The sequence below is a fragment of the Cervus elaphus genome, chromosome X (genome assembly GCF_910594005.1).
Source record: "Cervus elaphus chromosome X, mCerEla1.1, whole genome shotgun sequence".
Taxonomy (NCBI): domain Eukaryota; kingdom Metazoa; phylum Chordata; class Mammalia; order Artiodactyla; family Cervidae; genus Cervus; species Cervus elaphus.
Window position 1 is genome coordinate 77019297 of NC_057848.1, and position 17100 is coordinate 77036396.

At 46.8% G+C, this 17100-nt stretch overlaps 1 protein-coding gene across 5 annotated transcripts in view; it reads left to right on the forward strand.

The window, feature by feature from the left end:
- The window catches only part of ZNF185 (zinc finger protein 185 with LIM domain), a 66787-nt gene extending 62763 nt beyond the window's left edge, over positions 1-4024 (forward strand). For all 5 annotated transcript variants that reach the window (XM_043897000.1, XM_043897002.1, XM_043896999.1 and 2 more), the window contains 2 exons: positions 466-564; positions 1495-4024. In XM_043897000.1, the coding sequence (XP_043752935.1) occupies positions 466-564 (99 nt within the window). In that variant the 3' untranslated portion in view covers positions 1495-4024. The remainder of the gene's footprint in view (positions 1-465; positions 565-1494) is intronic.
- Positions 4025-17100: the final 13076 nt, after the last annotated feature.

Consider the following 17100-nt stretch of genomic DNA (forward strand, 5'->3'; position numbering starts at 1 on the left):
CTCATACCAGGAGGGTCTGCAGCAGATGGATAGCCATTTCATCCTTTAGAAGTTGTTTGGAGAGGCAGGCCAGAGGGGCTGGACTGCTGAAATCACCTTCCCTTTCATTGCGCCTTCATATCACCTTCCTTTCACTTTCAACATCACAATTAAGGCTCTCTGATAGATGAGGAAAAAGAGCCTCAGTAACTCATCCAAGCTCAGCCAGCTAAGGAGCAGTCGATTTAGGGCTCAAACTCAGGCCCAATTGTGAAACCTGGGCTCCTAACGACTGTGTGGTCATTCTGCCTGTTAGTTTTTGTTTTACTGTTGCTTTTGTTTTTGTTTGGGCTTTGTCTCTGTTTATGCCAGTTTTAAATTGTCTGCTTCAAAGTCCAGGATGTGACATCAGCTTGGTGCCTGCCCACTCCACTCATTTAGATTGCTGCACTTATATGTTGACCTCTAGCTTGTTTTCTCTTTCAGTGTGGGATTTGCAGTAAACCAATGGGTGAGCTTCTGGATCAGATCTTCATTCACCGTGATACCATCCACTGTGGGAAATGCTATGAGAAGCTGTTCTAGGTGGGTGCTGCCAAGCAGCAGGAAATTTACTAAGGGGAAGAAATGTGCCCTAGTGTCTCCCTGAGTCTTGACCTGAGGCACTGCTATCTCTCCTAGCCTTTATGTTCAGGGGGCCTGAGTCCTTGTGTCCCTATGCCCTTTGACACTTTGAAGTCTTAGGTGGTACAGATGAAGACCTTTCCCATGGACATTTCCAAGCTGCAGAAGCCCCAGTCTCTTCCTCTCAAGGAGCACCTTCCATGCGGCAGCTCAGCTAAGCCCACTAGCTGCCCTGCTAGATCATTGGCCCATCTGGGGACAAGGAAGTAAAGACCTAAAAAGGAAAAGGACATGGAGAAGCACTTAGCTTGTAGATGGCACAACCAGGGCCTCAACCCAGGACTTCATATTCAGCTTCTCTGCCACAGTCCCCTGGGCTGCCTCCAGCATTGCTCAGAGAGCATCAGATCAGGACTCAACAGCCAAGATAGTCAGTAAAACAAGATATTTAGCTGGGGACCAGCAGCAGGTAAAGGCCAGGATAAGTGAGCATGTGTGGGAAGTGATGGTGCTGTCCTGGTGCTTGGGCAGCTTCTGGTCACGTTGTCAACTCTGCTTGAACACAGGTTTGCATGCTAAAAACCAGTAGAATTGACCCTAGTGTCTGAGCTTCATGGGGCCTGGTGATCCTGGCAGCCCATCCTCCTTAGCACCTGTTCAACTAGAAGCACAGGACAGAGTATCTCCCTTGAAGGCAATGGGAATGGGTAGCAACCAGGCCCTCCACCACCTACGAGCCTGTTCTACCTTTTCTCCAGAAGACACATTGATCTGGACTATCACTTCCCATGCCTGGAGTAGTCGCCCTCCCCAAGAGTCTCTGACTGCTCATTGGATTGGGTGTGTGTTTCCAATCTCATGGATACTTCTATTTTCTTTTACTTCCTCCAGGCTGAGAAGAAAGTGATGACTCCTGGACAAGTTTGACTATTCCCAGTTGCCCCAAGTTGCTGGCTCTTCTTCCCTCACTTCCTCCCTCATGCTTCAGATTTGTTCATGTTTTTGCCCTTCTTAAGTTGAACTTGCTTATATCCAGTAGCATATCTTGATGATGTTATGATAATCCCTTGTGTGTGTACCTTTTCATAGCTGAAAAAGCACTTCCCATCCATGATCTTACTTCAGGTTCAAGCAAAGAGTGTTGAACCATAATTCTGTTTTGACTTCCCTAAGACCAGTCAGCTTCCTGATGAGTTTAGGTGGCCTAAGTGTGCCTTTGGGACTTGAAAGCAGAAGGAGACCCCCCTGAAGCTTCTTAGGGGCCAGGGTAAAGAATGCCGATGATCCCTGGTGGGTAAATTGCAGACACTGAATGCTAGGGATCGACATAGGTGAATGTTTAACTTGTCTATTTAGCATATATATTTTTGGACTCTCCATATCCTTTTACAACTAGTTCGTTGCTTTCAATTGAGTTACATAGCAGATTTTAGTTACCTCCTCCTACCTACCTTTCAGTATAGCTGAGTTCTTCCCCGCAGGCATGTGGGCATGTATTAGAAAGTTTACACATTAGGTTTAAATTCTCTATGATGTAATTCTGAAGAGGCTACTGACCAAATGGACACCTGTGTCTGAATTTTGATAGCTGATTGATACCTTAGACCTCAATTTCCAACCCCTAAAGTGTATACAGGGATCCCCTAAAGTAGGTCTTAGAGTGTATAGACTCCAGTAAGATTATGAAGGGAGGAAATCAGCTAGCATTCTTAAGGCCTTACTATGTAGCAGGCATTATAACAGAGTGATGGCATTAATCCCCGTTCTAGTCTTGTGAATAGGGTGTTCTTCTCCCCAGTTTGCAAAAGAGGATATTGAGGCTCAGATAAGCAGTCAGAACCATTGCTGTGTCTCTCCAGTAACTGTAACCATAGTCCTGAGCCTGTGTGGAGGTTAACCTAGTCCTCCTGGGGAATCTGCCCCCCTCAGACCTTCCCTGAGGCACATTTTTACAAAGAGAGGCAGGTGGGAAATTGCACTCCTCCTCTGGGCATCCTGGGTAAAATACAAGAGCCAAACTGGCCCTCCTCACCCCCCTTTTCCATGAAAACACTTCTGAACTGAAATACTCTTCGCTGGGAAGAGATTTGACTCACAGGTCTTCCCAAAGAAGAGCTTGTCAACCCAGGGGAAGCTCCAGTGGGCTAGCTGATCTGAGCACAGGGCCCTCAGTGATGTCCCATTTTCCAGTCCAGACAGATCCCAAGCTAGCAGCAACTACCAAGACCCCAGGAACTTGGAACAGGGACTCCTACTGGCCTGCTGGACAGATGTAGGCCCGTGCAACTGGGCTCCTCCACCTTTGGTACTGGGATTACTGTGTAAATTGGGCTTCCCTGGTGGCTCAGTTGGTAAAAAATCTGCCTGCAATGCAGGAGATCCTGGTTCAATTCCTTGGTCAGGAAGATCCACTGGAGAAGGGATAGGCCACACACTCCAGTATTCTTGAGCTTCCCCTGTGGCTCAGCTGGTAAAGAATCTGCCTGCAATGTGGGAGACCTGGGTTTGATCCCCGGGTTGGGAAGATCCCCTGGACAAGGGAAAGGCTACCCACTCCAGTATTCTGGCCAAAAGAATTCCATGGACTGTGTAGTCCATGGGGGTCACAAAGAGTAGGATGCGGCTGAGCGACTTTCACTTTCACTGTGTAAGTTCCACAAAAGGACAAACTGGCAGTTTCTCTGATTAAAAATGAGGGCCTTTTCTCTTGATCTCGAAGAGTTTGGGCTGCCTTTCTGAGTGTCTGGTGTCCTCCGCTAGCGTTCAGAAGTTGTTTTGTGGATGTTGCTCCACATTAAAATAACATTTTTTTTTTGATGAGCCTGTGGGGGAGAAAGTGGTCTCCCCATCCTATTCTTCCACCATTTTGGGACCACCCCTTCTCTTGATTTAATTAGAAAATGTCTCTCCATCTATGTCCAGTTTCTGAGCCCTGTGCACATTGGATGGTGGACTTGTTCTTCTTGCAAAATGATCAGAGAAGAACATTCCATTTATTTACATGGATGTGCATCAGATTTGCTCTAGATGGGAAAATTGGCACAGCATGCCACGTACTGACACAAAATATGAGCTGGTTTTCCTCAAGACTAGCCCTCAGCCTGGGACTTGGCACATGGTAGGGATTGACACATAGATGCTGAATGAATCAGTGAAAGGGAAAGAGGTCCAAGATAGGCTGGCTTCCCCACCTTCAAGATACACTCTGCCTTTAAGGGAGTTTTAGAACCAGTGTGCAAGATACTGATTTTAATCTGAAAAAATCTCTTTCGTGGTTGAAATGGCTCACATTTCTGCAGACTTAAGGAAGAGAGGTGGTTGCATTACACTTTGCTTCTTTTTAGTTGCCTAGAATTTTTAATCATACTTGCTTGACTCACAGTAACGTACACAAACATAATAAATGGTGAGATACTTCATATGTAAATGTTAAGGTTTCCTTTTTTTAAATGTAATAACTTGGTGCATTTGGCTGTGTGATTAATTTTCTCCTATTATTTGAAGCCATTCTCTTTACAAAATCAAATAAATACTTTTAAGAAGTACCAAATATAAAGAGCTAAAAAAAAAAAAACCCCAGCATTATCTAGAAACTATACATGCACTAGAGGTGTGCAATTCTTGACCTGTCAGATCTTTTTTTAAAAAAAATTAGTTTTATTGGAGTGTAGTTGCTTTACAGTGTTGTGTTAGTTTGTGTTGTACAGCAAAGTGAATCAGCTATACATATACATATATCCCCCCTCCCTTTTGGAGTTCCTTCCTATTCAATAGACCTGTCAGATTTTTTTAGACCTGTCAGATCTTAATGAGTAATGTTTTATTCTTTTGGGCCCATCCTTTCATTGCTGATAGGTGGCTGCTTCATCCTTATTGAGCACTTGCAATGACCAGGACCACAGTCCCTTACAAGCCCATTCTGTCTCTGGAAATGCATTCCTCAGTTGAGTTACAACCTGTTCCCTTTAACTATCATCCACTGATAATCTATAATCCCTCTCTTGTATGCTAGCTCCTAAAATACGTAAATATGCTTATTGGATTCTTCCTCTGTCAACTCTTCCCATTTAGCACTCCTGTTCCCATCAACTCTGGCAGTAATTCTGAATAGACATCTCTCCAACACCCTCCTCAAAGGTGCCCCCTCAACCACACATCCCAACCCATTCCTCCAGATGTGTACCAACAGGAAAGACTTTTCATCTTGTTCATTAGGGCTAGTGGCCCAGGCTGTCAGAATCCTGTTGAACAGCCATTCTGTGTATTAGGTGATCCATGCTTCCAGGTTTTGTACCCGAAAATATAATTTACATGCCATCTATGTCTTGATCCCACCTGGGGCCAAAAAGGGTTGATCAGGAAATCAGCCCAAAGATAGAAGACATGTCAGAGAAATCCTTCCACTACTGAGTAGGGATGTTGGGACCCAATATTCAGTTGATATTGAACTAGTATTCCTGTAGCTACATTCTCACTGCACCTTCAGCCACCATCTTGGCTACATGAGTACCATTGGGAAATGAAGAAGATGCTTAAGCAATTCAAAGGACAAGAACTATAACAATAGCTCCTAACCAGATATTTCTAGGAATCTATTGGTGATAGTATGTGATACAAACACCCACACTCCACCCAAATAGGGTAGTGTTATTTTGAAAAATGACTTAGCAGAGCTGGTTCCCAGCAAGCCAGTTGATCACCATACTCAGCCTCCACTATTCCTCCTTCCCCTCTACAGATCCACACCTATGAGGGCCCTCAACCCATACACCCCACATGGGGTCCTCTGGGGGACTCTACTTATGAATGTATTCCACCTGTGAATTTCCACAAAACACATTCCTCTTGTCCTGTTTTTCTGCACAATATCTTTCCCCCATGAATTTCCCAGTGGAGGAAATCTTCCACCAGGGGACCCAACAGTGGTTATATTGAATTTGAAGTGGAGATTGCCACCCGGTCATTTGGGACCCCTCTTGGCACTGAATCAACAAGACAGGTGTTTTTACCTGCTGGCTGACTGCTCCTGATTATTGAGGGGGAATGGAGTTACTACTACACCGTGGAGGCAAGAAGGACCATATCTGGAACCTAAGAGAAAAAAATGAAAGTGTCTCTTAGTGTTCCCATATCCAATAATATAAGGTAATGGATGGTTATAATGACTCACGCAGGGCCAGTAAGAGATCAGATTGGTTAGGAATAAAGATTTGTATCTTACCTCCACATAAACAACCACAATCAGCTAGATGAGGTCATAGGGAATTGAAGTGCTAGTGGAAGAAGGAAGTTATAAATACTGAGTATGACCTCATGGCCAGTTGCCAAAATAACAACTATAGAAGCTACACATACTTTATCTTGCTTTGTTATTATATGGTTGAATCTCATGCCCATTAATTTTTATTTCTCCCATTTCCAAATGCTGTATTTGAATTGTGTGGGTGGTACTTAATAACCTGTAACCTATAGAGTACAGTATATCAAAGTGTAATTATGGCAGAACTAGAGAAGAAACAGACATCCCCCAGAGAATGAGAGTGTATCTAATGGGACTTTTGCCGTCCCGCCTTCCTGGAGAAGACAGAGGTGCATTCACCTGTATGAGGAATGGTTGCATCATGCTAAGCAGAAGCATGGTGTTGCTACTGTAACCATTTGGAAGAAAATCATGGAGAGAGAAGTATTATGGATGATGAGTGGTCAAAGAGTTGGACCGTGTTGGATCGGCTGTTAGCAACTAGGCCACATCTCTGCCCCTTTGTACAATTTCTACTCAATATATGGGATAGTCCTAGGAACTACATGTTCTAGAATCCCTTATCAAAGTGCCTCCAGGTTTGATTACCCAGCTACTAGAGTACTTTGAGAGAAGAAGAAGCCCTTATTCCCTGGCAGCAGCACTGGGCACTAAGGAGTGTCAAAAAGAGGTTATACCTGGTTTCTTTCCCAGTGACTTCTGGGAAACCTCCTGAGAATCATCCATGACAGTCCTGCCTGCAGCTGAAATCACTGGGGGCTTTTCCCTAGTGTATCAGCAGCAGCCTCCCTCCCCTTCACTGCTCCAACCCTTCTACTGGTTGTGAAAGCCACTGGTTTCCTATTCTCAACCCTTCCTGCTTAGGGAAGAGTGGCACTGCTTTTCTGATGGGCTACCCTGTTAATGCTGTCTCCACGCAGCCTTCCTCTGCACTGTATACCCTGCCTGTGAGTGGCTTCTGCATCATGTCACCTGTCCCATGAAAAACCCCGCACCAGGCCTTCCTCACTGTACACACCAAACCCCTTCTGCACAGTGCTGTAGCCCAAGGAGCACCTTCTGTGCCAGACCCATCACCTAATGACATCTGCAGGATTCTTTTTTCTCTGAACATCCTCTGAACTCAGCCCCACTCATGAATGCCCCCTGTGTTCCCTCCTCATCCCATCCCTCACTGCCCAGGAACTCCTGTCTGCTGACCTGCTCCTCTGGGTGCCCACTATATTGTTAAGAGTTACAGATATCTTAAGATAAATGAGAAAGGGTTTCTTTTATCCAGAATATAGAGCATGAAAGCATCAGCAATGTTCCAAACAAAACCCATAATCATCCTTCATCAGTTAGTTAAGTCCTATGTAATTAATTCTCATTCTGCTCAGTCTTGGGTTAGCAGCCTCATGAACCTATCAGCTTATACCCTAGAGTTCTGAAAACTCTGGCTCACTGCAGTGATAGGATTTCAAAGTTATTTAAGTAATGGCATCAGAAACTCGTGCCTCAGAACATTTGGCAAAGTTCTTTTCCTGAGGGTCTGAGACAGTCCCTTTTTCTTGAAGAGAAAGCATTGTGCCCTGTAGGTGATTGCAAGCGTTTTTGGGGAAGCATAAGTGCAAGACAAAAGATTTAAAATGCCATAGTTAAAGATCTGATGAGAGTTCAACACAAAAATAATGCAACTGACAAGGAAATTTGGTTGTTTCTGTGGTGTGCAACAATTAAAAAGATAACTAGAATTACGATTGCTAACACTACACTGTTTGTTGTTGTTCAATCCTAAGTCGTGTCTGACTCTTGAAACCCCATGAACTGCAGCATGCCAGACTGCCCTGTCCTTCACTATCTCCCGTAGTTTGCTCAAACTCATGTCCATTGAGTTGGTGATGCCATCCCACCGTCTCATTCTCTGTTGTCCCCTTCTTCTACTGCCCTCAATCTTTCCCAGCATAACAGTCCTTTCCAATCAGTCGGCTCTTTGCATCAGGTGGCCAAAGTATTGAAGCTTCAGCTTCAGCATCAGTCCTTCCAATGAATATTCAGGGTTGATTTCCTTTAGGATTGACTGGTTTGATCTTGCAGTCCAAAGGACTCTCAAGAGGCTTCTTCAGCACCACAGTTTGAAAGCATCAATTCTTTGGTGCTCGGCCTTCTTTATGGTCCAGCTCTCACATCTGTACATGACTACTGGAAAAACCATAGTAGTAATAGTGTTAGTCACTCAGTCGTGTCCGACTCTTTGTGATCCCACAGACTGTAGCCTGCCAGGCTCCTCTGTCTATGGGATTCTCCAGGCAAGAATACAGGAGTGGATTGCCATTCCCTTCTCCAGAGGATCTTCCCAATCCAGGAATCAAACCCAGGTCTCCTGTGTTGCAGGCAGACTCTTTACTGTTTGAGCTACAGGGAAGACCAGAAAAACCATAGCTTTAACTATATGGACCTTTGTCAGAAAAGTGATATCTCTGCTTTTTAATATGTTGTCTAGGTTTATCATAGCTTTCCTTCCAAGGAACAAGTGTGTTTTAATTTCATGGCTGCAGTCACCATCCACAGTGATTTTGGAGCCCTAGAAAATAAAATCACGGTTTCTCATTTTTCCCCTTCTATTTGCCATGAAGTGATGGAACTGGATGCCATAATCTTAGTTTTCTGAATGCTGAATTTTAAGCCAGGTTTTTCACTCTCCTCTTTCACCTTCAACAAGAGGTCCTTTAAGTTCTATTTGCTTTCTGCCATTTGAGTGGTATCATTTGCATACCTAAGGTTATTGATATTTCTCCTGGTAATCTTGATTCCAGCTTGTGACTCATCCACCCTGGCATTTTGCATGATGTATTCTGCATATAAGTTAAATAATCAGGGTGACAATATACAGCCTTGACATATTCCTTTTCTAATTTGGAACCAGTCCATTATTCCATGTCCAGTTCTAACTATTGCTTCTTGACCTGCATATAGGTTTCTCAGGAGGCAGGTAAGGTGGCCTGCCATTCCCATCACCTGAAGAATTTTCCACAGTTTGTTGTGATCCACAGTCAAAGTCTTTAGTGTAGTTAATGAAGCAGAAGTAGATGTGTGTGTGTGTGTGTGTGTGTTTTAATTTTCGTCATTTCTCTATGACCCAATGGATATTGGCAGTTTGACCTCTGATTCCTCTGCCTTTTCTAAATCCATCTTGTATATCTGGAAATTCTTGGTTCATGTACTGCTGAAGCCTAGCTTAAAGGATTTTGAGCATTACCTTGCTGGTGAAATAAGCACAATTGTATGGAAGTTTGAACATTTGTTGGCATTACCTTTCTTTGGGATTAGAATGAAAACTGACCTTTTCCTGTGGCCACTGCTGAATTTTCCAAATTTGCTGGCAAATTGAGTGTAGCACTTTAACAGCATAATCCTTTAGGATTTTAAACAGCTCGGCTGGAATTCCATCACTTCCACTAGTTTTGTATGTAGTAATGCTTCCTAAGGCCCACCTTACTTCACACTCCAGGATGTCAGGCTCCTGGTGAGTGATCACACCATCGTGGTTATGTGGATCATTAAGACCTTTTTTGTATAGTTCTGTGTATTCTTGCCACCTCTTCTTAATATCTTCTGCTTCTATTAGCTCCTTGCTGTTTCTGTTCCCTTATCGTGCCCATCTTTGCATGAATTTAAACAGTTTAATATCAGGCAAAGCAGCACCAGGACATATCATAAACAGTAAGGGCATTGACAAACCTCCAGGAAATTCATACTGTTTTTGAAACATTCATTTCAATAACATTTTGTCCACACAAATGGAACCTAGGGAAGGTTAGGCATCTCTTGTGATTTGACAAAGCCTCCCATGAAATTCAATATATCAAATAAAATTTTTACAAGGTGAAAGATCCTTTGTGATTTTCCAGGGTCTCTCTAGGAAAACTCAAATAGGGTTTCAGAATAAAGACTATATCACTCAAGGGAATTCCTTGGTTGTCCAGTGGTTACGACTTGGTGCTTTCACTGCCAAGGGTCCAGGTTCAATCCCTAGTCAGGGAAATCAGATCCCAGAAGCCTTCTGGCATGGTGGGGGGAATAAACAAAGGATATATCACTTAGGATTTGAGTGTGGGGAAAGTAAAATAAAAGAGGTGTCAGGAAATTTGAACACTGGGTTAAATAAGATCATAGGTCCATAACAAACACTACTTGTCTATTTAACCAAAGTGACAAAATATTTTGAAAGTACATATTGAATGAAATGCAATTATAAAGAACCTTAGTTCTTTCAAAATTGACGAGGTTTGACTGAAGGCCATGATAAAGTCAACATAAAGCAAAGAAAATTATTCTGATAAGAATCTTTGCTTTCTAGGCAGATGATTCAAAAATTAAAGAAAAACATTTTACAGCCTTAGTAATTTTAGTACCAATAATCTAAGGAAATGTTTCCTGTTTAACAGATAAAATAAAATAAAATAATAAAAATAAATAAAACACACAAACAAAAAAAATTCTAGTTTTGCATCAGTGTACTATTTGATATCATAGCTCAGTTTTTAAAATATTATATACAAACCCATTGATCTCTAGGCAGCTTTGACCACAAGAAACAAAATCCTTTTTCTGAGAAGCATATCCATTCATGTTTTGTCCTGCCCTTTCATCTTTTTCATTCTTGAACAACCAGTAATTTTACTTTAGGAAAAAATTATTCTTTTTCCTTAAGAAAAACACATCCTGCACATCTTGTATAGTTATCTTAGTATAAGTATCAAGTTTTAAGTTAGCAAAAGATCTTGGAAACTAAGGCTGACATAATATATATAAAACATAATTACTGCTAAAATAAAGTTGTGTGAGAGTAAATTCACTTTCACTAATTCCTGAGAACTTTAAGAGTGTTCAATTCATAAAAAGCAGTTAATTATCTCTAAACCAATCATAACAGAGCTCCTTGAAGGGCTTTCATAATCTAATTCGGTAATACCATCAGGGTAGGACATATTATATACACATACACACACATAAACATAAATGTAAGATAAATAAGTCCTGGGGATGTAATGTACAGGATGGAGACTATAGTTAATAAAACTGTACTGTACTGTGTATTTTTGAAAGTTGCTGAGAGGGTAGATTTTTTAAAATTCTCATTGTAAGAAAAAAAACTATGTGCATTGATAAATTTTAACTAGACTTATAATGGTGATAATTTTGCAACATATACAAATATTGTTATGTTATAAACTTGAAACCAATATAATGTGTTTTCAGACATGTTTCTTAACCTCCACTGTTCTCTGTGATGGCAATCAGAGCACCTCTTCCCATGGTATCACCTTTTGTGACACCTATCATACCTGTAATGCCATGTGGCTGAGTGGGGGCTTCACAGAGCCACAGTGGACTTGTGTTATGAGAGCCCTCAGGTAAAATGCCCCACTTGGGTTCTGTGGCTTTCTGACACCAGCAGGTAACCACTTTTTCTTGGCATGGGAAGGAGATTGATTTAACATGCTTTCAATAGTACTTTCTAGTGAAGTCAGGCATATTTAGGTCTGTGTTCCCCTTCTCAGACAAAGGAAATACCTGCACTCAAAAGGGATTCTGTAAGTATCTTGTTCAGTAATCACCCAGCTTTCTAGAAAGGAGAAACACAGAATTTCAGTCCCACTCCAGTCCTCCTGAATCACAACTTGCACTTTTATCAAGCTCCCCTGGAAGTGGGATCCCACTATATCAGGCCAGATGCACCAGGACCATGCCGTTTATCAGGCCTGGCACGCACCAGTACCGTGCCGATCAGGCATGGTGTGCACCAGTACCGTGCCATTTCCAGACATTGTGACCAGCCTCGGAATTGCAAAGGAACCTCTTGCACACCTAACCCTGCTCACAGCCATTGCAATCAGGACTGGGAGCTCTGGGCCTTACCCTGGAGGGGAAAGTGGCTTCAGCCCTTTCTCTCCTGGCCTCTACCAACTTCCATTGATCAGACGTATTCCTGCTCTGGAATGAGGAGTGTTTGAGGTAGAGAGTGTGTAAACGGGTGGAGGGATTTAGGAAGGTGGGCCTAGGTGAGGGTGGGGGCCACAGGGAAATGAAGGCGGAGGCTTTGGGACAGTAGTTGGATTTGAGTGAGGTCAGGGCTTAGGATAGACATTGTGCTTGGGAAGAGGTGGGACATGGCTTGAGTGGGGGTAGAGATCGGGCTTAAGTAGTGGCAAGGTTTCATTAGGGATGGGACTTGAGTGGGGGTTGGGTCACGGGAAGGGGTGGGGCTTCATGGGGGCAGAGATTGAACTTCCAATGGGGTGGGGATTGGCATTAGGGGCTGAGCTCAGTTGAGGGTGGGGCTTCATTGGAGGTGGGACTTGGATGGGGTGGGCCTTGGTGGCGACCTGGGTCAAACGTGCCGGGAGGCTCAGCGTCAGGGGTGGGACTTAAGGCGTTGGTTGCGCTTCAGTGGAGGTGGGACTTGGCAGCGGGGGCAAGGTTTAAGGGCCAGTGAGGGACTGCAAGTCGCTCAGTCGTGTCCTACTTTTTGCGACCCCCACGGACTATACAGTCCATGGAATTCTCCAGGCCAGAATACTGGAGTGGGTAGCCGTTCTCTTCTCCAGAGGATCTTCCCAACCCAGGGAATGAACCCAGGTCTCCCGCATTGCAGGCAGATTAAGGTTTAAAAGAGGGCTGGAATTGAGGGCGGAGTGATAATAATTGAGGGCTTCCCGATGGCTTAGCCGGTAAAGAATCTGCCAGAGATGCAGGCAGACGTGGGTTCAATCCCTTGGTTGGGAAGACTCCCTGGAGGAGGAAATGGCAACCCATTCCAGTATCCTTGCTTGAAAAATCCCATAGGCAGAGGAGCCTGATGGGCTATGGTCCATGGGGTCACAAGAGTCGGACACATAAGCACGCGCACTGCAGCAATAATCTTAACTACACTAGCGCTGAATACCAGTTGAGCAGTTTCTTGTAAACCTGTACCAGAGTGCTTGTGAGCACTTCTGTAGACTCAGAATTGGCACAGCCTGAGCAGGGGCTTGTGAGGCAGAACCTCGGCCTTGCCTGGAACAGATCCAATGAAGCAGTGTCCACTGCCCCAGCACCAGGGACTGCCTGTGTGAAGCGCTGGAGAGCAGGTCTGGCGCTGCCTGTGGGTGGAATTCTAGCATCTGCACTGCCACTGGATCCCTAACCAGCATGGTGAACAGCTGTGAGATGGAAGAGGCCTCTGTAACCCTGGCAAAAAGCAGGAGGGGCGGGGTTGCCTGCCAAGGTTTACAGGGTCTGCAGGGTAGGGTCACACCTATGCTCGGAGTCGTCTGTTCCTGCAGTGTGGCACTGGAGACCCTTTTTGGGTCCCTTTTCTGCCTCTGATTCTAGCTTCCAGACAGCTGGAAAACATAGGCTCATGTTTTCGGCTCTTGGTTCTTGCTGCCCAGCCCCCATCTTCCCTCCCCCCAACAAAAGATACTTCTTTGGTTAGAGGCCAGTGACATCACCTGTTGCTCCTTAACCTTACCTACCACATGACACCCTTCTGTGATGGAAACCCATGGCCCATGCTGTCCTTGGTATCCATGGCAATATGACAGCTTGTCACACATTCTCTTCAGTTCTTCCCATCAGTTTCATTGCCTTGTGCAGAGCTCCAGTCATCTTTCTCATCTGTCAGGCATTTTCTGAGGAAGGAGGGAACTGGACCCCTTCGTCCTCTAACCTTTGCCCCAGAGAAGTGGGTACCAGATGCCCTGGGACTGCACAGCCCTGAGCCAGGGCATGGGCATGCACACACGCATGCGCGGGGCCCCGCCTCCTTCCTCTGGCCTTTTCACCACAGTCACCTCCAGGACACACAGCAGAGTCCTGGGACTGTGAGGAGAAGCCCACAGCAAGCGGAGGTCAGCAGGGACACGATGAGGTGGAGGAAGCTGGGCCTAAAGAAACCCCTCCACCAAATGATTGGGGAAGCCCTGGGAAGCAGGGGCTGAATCCCTGTGACCAGAAAGGGGAAGGGGGTAGTGGAGGGGTTTTGGTGGTAGTTGGGAGGGTGAGCATTAATGTTGTTCTCACTCCATTTGCATATATAGGCTGTGGAAAACGGAGACGATTCCGCCTTCATACTTGGCATTGACCCAAAATTCCTTGACTTCTGGTCACATTGTGAGCTGATTACTGCCCTTAGTATTAGACCAGTCCATAGAAACTGGGAGCAATGGCTGTGACTGTTGGAGGATTGGTGCAGAGGAATGGACCTGGACCCTAGGAAGGTCTTGCTAATTGTGGGGATCCCCATGGAGTGTAGTGAGGCGGAAATTAAAGAGACCCTGAGGAGGGGCTTAGAGTCCCTCTGCACCTACAGGGTGCTGGGCACAATGTTCAGAAGGGAAGACCAGGCTAAGGTATTTTTCCTTGAATTGACTGACACTATCAACTATGCTACCGTGCCCAGCCAGATCCTAGGAAAGGGAGGTACCTGGGAAGTGGTGAAATCCCGTAGCCCAGATGAGGAATTTATCAACAGACTGAAGTACTTCCTAAAAGATGAGAGTTGAAGAATGGTAGATGTGGCCAAAACCCTGGGCTACAGCACTCACTCTGAGGGGGCAGAGCCAGAGGGCTTGGCTCAAATCAGGCAACCAGTCTTGCAGCCTCTGAAAGAAAGCCTGTGGTACCAAAAACTCAAGACGTTTTCAGGAAACACTCTCCCAGGACCAGGTGAAGAGAGCTTTGAAACCTGGCTAGAGCAGGTGACTGAGATGATGCAGCTATTGCAGGCGTCAGATTGAGAAGTGGCGGCATTTGCTGGAGAGCTTATGCAGCCCTGCCTAGTCCATCATGTGGGTGCTCAGGGTCAGCAATGACTCCATGACAGTGGAAGAGTGCCTGGAGGCCCTGAAGCAGATATTTGGGGCTAAAGAGGACCACAGAACCTTACAGTTTAAGTTATCCCAGACCTTCCAGAAGTCTAGAGAGAACATCTCTTGTTTTGTGGTACGGTTAGAGCCCCTGATTCAGAAAGCTGTGCAGCACAGCCCCTTGTCAGTGAGAAGCACAGACACGATTCACCTGAAACACATCCTAGCTCAAGCCTCCATGACCACTGCCCTCTGGGGCAAGCCCAAGCTACTGGATCAGTGAGAGTGTGTGCCCACTTTCCTGCAGTTAATGAAGCTCCTTTGAGATGAAGAGGAGTGTGAGGCCCCCATGGCAGTGACCGAGAAGAATCAGGGTCCAGCAGAAAGGGTCTGCAGGGCATCAGAAGACAGTGTCCTGATCCCTCAGGTCATGGTACAGGCAGGGTCAATTGCTGAGAGCAGCACTCAGACCATCCAGGAAGGGATCGTTCCATTTCTGAAGTGCAGGTGGCTATCTTCCAGCTGTGACACTGGGGAGGAAGGCCACAGCCAGGCATTATTTCCTAGGGCCGAGAACCAGCCTCCGGCAAAGCCCAGGTCTCAGCTGGCAGCAGAAGAGTCGGGGAACAAGAAAGGGGCTGGGACCATTGAGCTATCCCAAGCCCTAGGAAGCATAGGCTCAACATATCCAGGTACCCCCTCTGCTAGCAGACAACAGAAGAAGTGTAACGGGGGAAGAGGCAGTCCACACAAACAGGGGGAGCCCTGAGTGGGACAGAGGGGCAGGGCAGCCAGGCCCAGCCCCCTCAGCCTCTACCAGCTGGAAGGTGCTCCACCAACCAAGCCAAAATCAATTCAGGGAGGTGCAGGAGACCCAAGTAGGGGGCCATCAGGTGCAGCAAAAGGGGTGCCTGTGCCTCAGACAGAGACCCCAACTTAGCAGAGACTGAAGGTGTAGTCAGGGGCTCTGGCATTGGCCCTGGCTTCTGGCCACCTGCAAACGCCCACCCTGTAGGCTCTGAGTTAACGATGCTGATGGTCCCCCAGGCCACATGGGGCCTAGAGGAGCCTCTCTGGAGGCTATCTCTGCCACAAGGTGCCAGTGCTGGCAAGGAAGAGCTGTGGGGCAGACGGGAGATGCTCCGGTGGGGAGACCGCAGGATCCAGCCTGTCTTCAGAATCATCTACACTGCCCTAGGGAGTCCCCAGGAAGGCAGCACCCTAGAACCTTTCTGAAGTTGAGGGCAGGGAACCAGAGGCCCATGGCACCCAGCACCAGCCTACAAGCCGTCTTCCCCCACCCCAGCCCCTGCAGCCTGGAAGGACTGTAGGGACAAGGACAGCAAAGACTGTGAGCAGGTGATAGGGCCCTGGGTACCTGCTGGGCCAGTACCCCACAACTGGCTTTGGTGTGAGTGGGTGTGTGTGTAAACTTTTGTTCCAAAGGAGGAAAAGGGGAAGGAGGAGGAAGAGGAGGAGGGGGATGCAGGAAGAGGAGGAGGATAATTCATTGGTGGGAGGGAGGGTTCTTTTGTTCTGCTTAGGTTTGAGCTTGGTCACTGGAGGCCTGGGACTTGCCTGGAGAAGTACCACTCACCAGCTGCCAATGCCAAGGTCAGCCCCAAAGCCTGCAACTGGAAACAGCCCTGAGTGGGCAGCCCCTGCCTAAGTGAGGGATGCCTGCAAACAGCTGTTGCCCACACTGGCCTGGGAGACGTTAAGGGCCATGTCACGGTGCCTGGGCCTCCCCCTCCCACCCCCCTAGAGGGGACCCCTATTCAGTATCCCCTGGGGAAGGCTGATCCCTGTCCTGGGAAGTCCAGATGTGTCCCTGTAGGCCCCCTAGTGACCCAGGTCTCAAGGAACCCCTCCTTGCCCCAGTCCCCTCTCCCCTCCCCAACAACACACACCCCCACACCCCGCAGAGCCCTGTGGTGCCCAAGAACCTGGGCCGGGTGTCCCCACCTACCCAGTCAGCCACCACTGGGCCCTGCCACATGCCCTGAGCTTCAGCACCAGCCAAGGCCCTACCCGCTGTGGTCCCGGGTCCTCAGCTCAGTGTGTGCTTTCCCGGTGCAGATTCAGGCTCAGTTCTGCTTGGTCTCCTGGAGATGTGCATGTGTTCTTCTCTGAGAAGTTCCCCCCACCGTGGCCCAGAGACACCCCAGCCCACTCTCAGGAACCAGTGGGAAGGAGGGGATGGACGAGGGCTCGGCCAGCGTCCACCCTGGGACTTCTGGAAGGAAGATCTGCATCGGGGCTGCAGTAGGGCTTTGGGAAGCCCCCAGGACCTGTGCTCTGCTGGGCCACCCTGTGCTTCCTCGGGATTCTGCGTCCTCGGCCTGGTGCAGCATGCCCTGCTGTGTGACTGACTTGTGCCCACCATAGGGCATGTGGGCCCAAGCG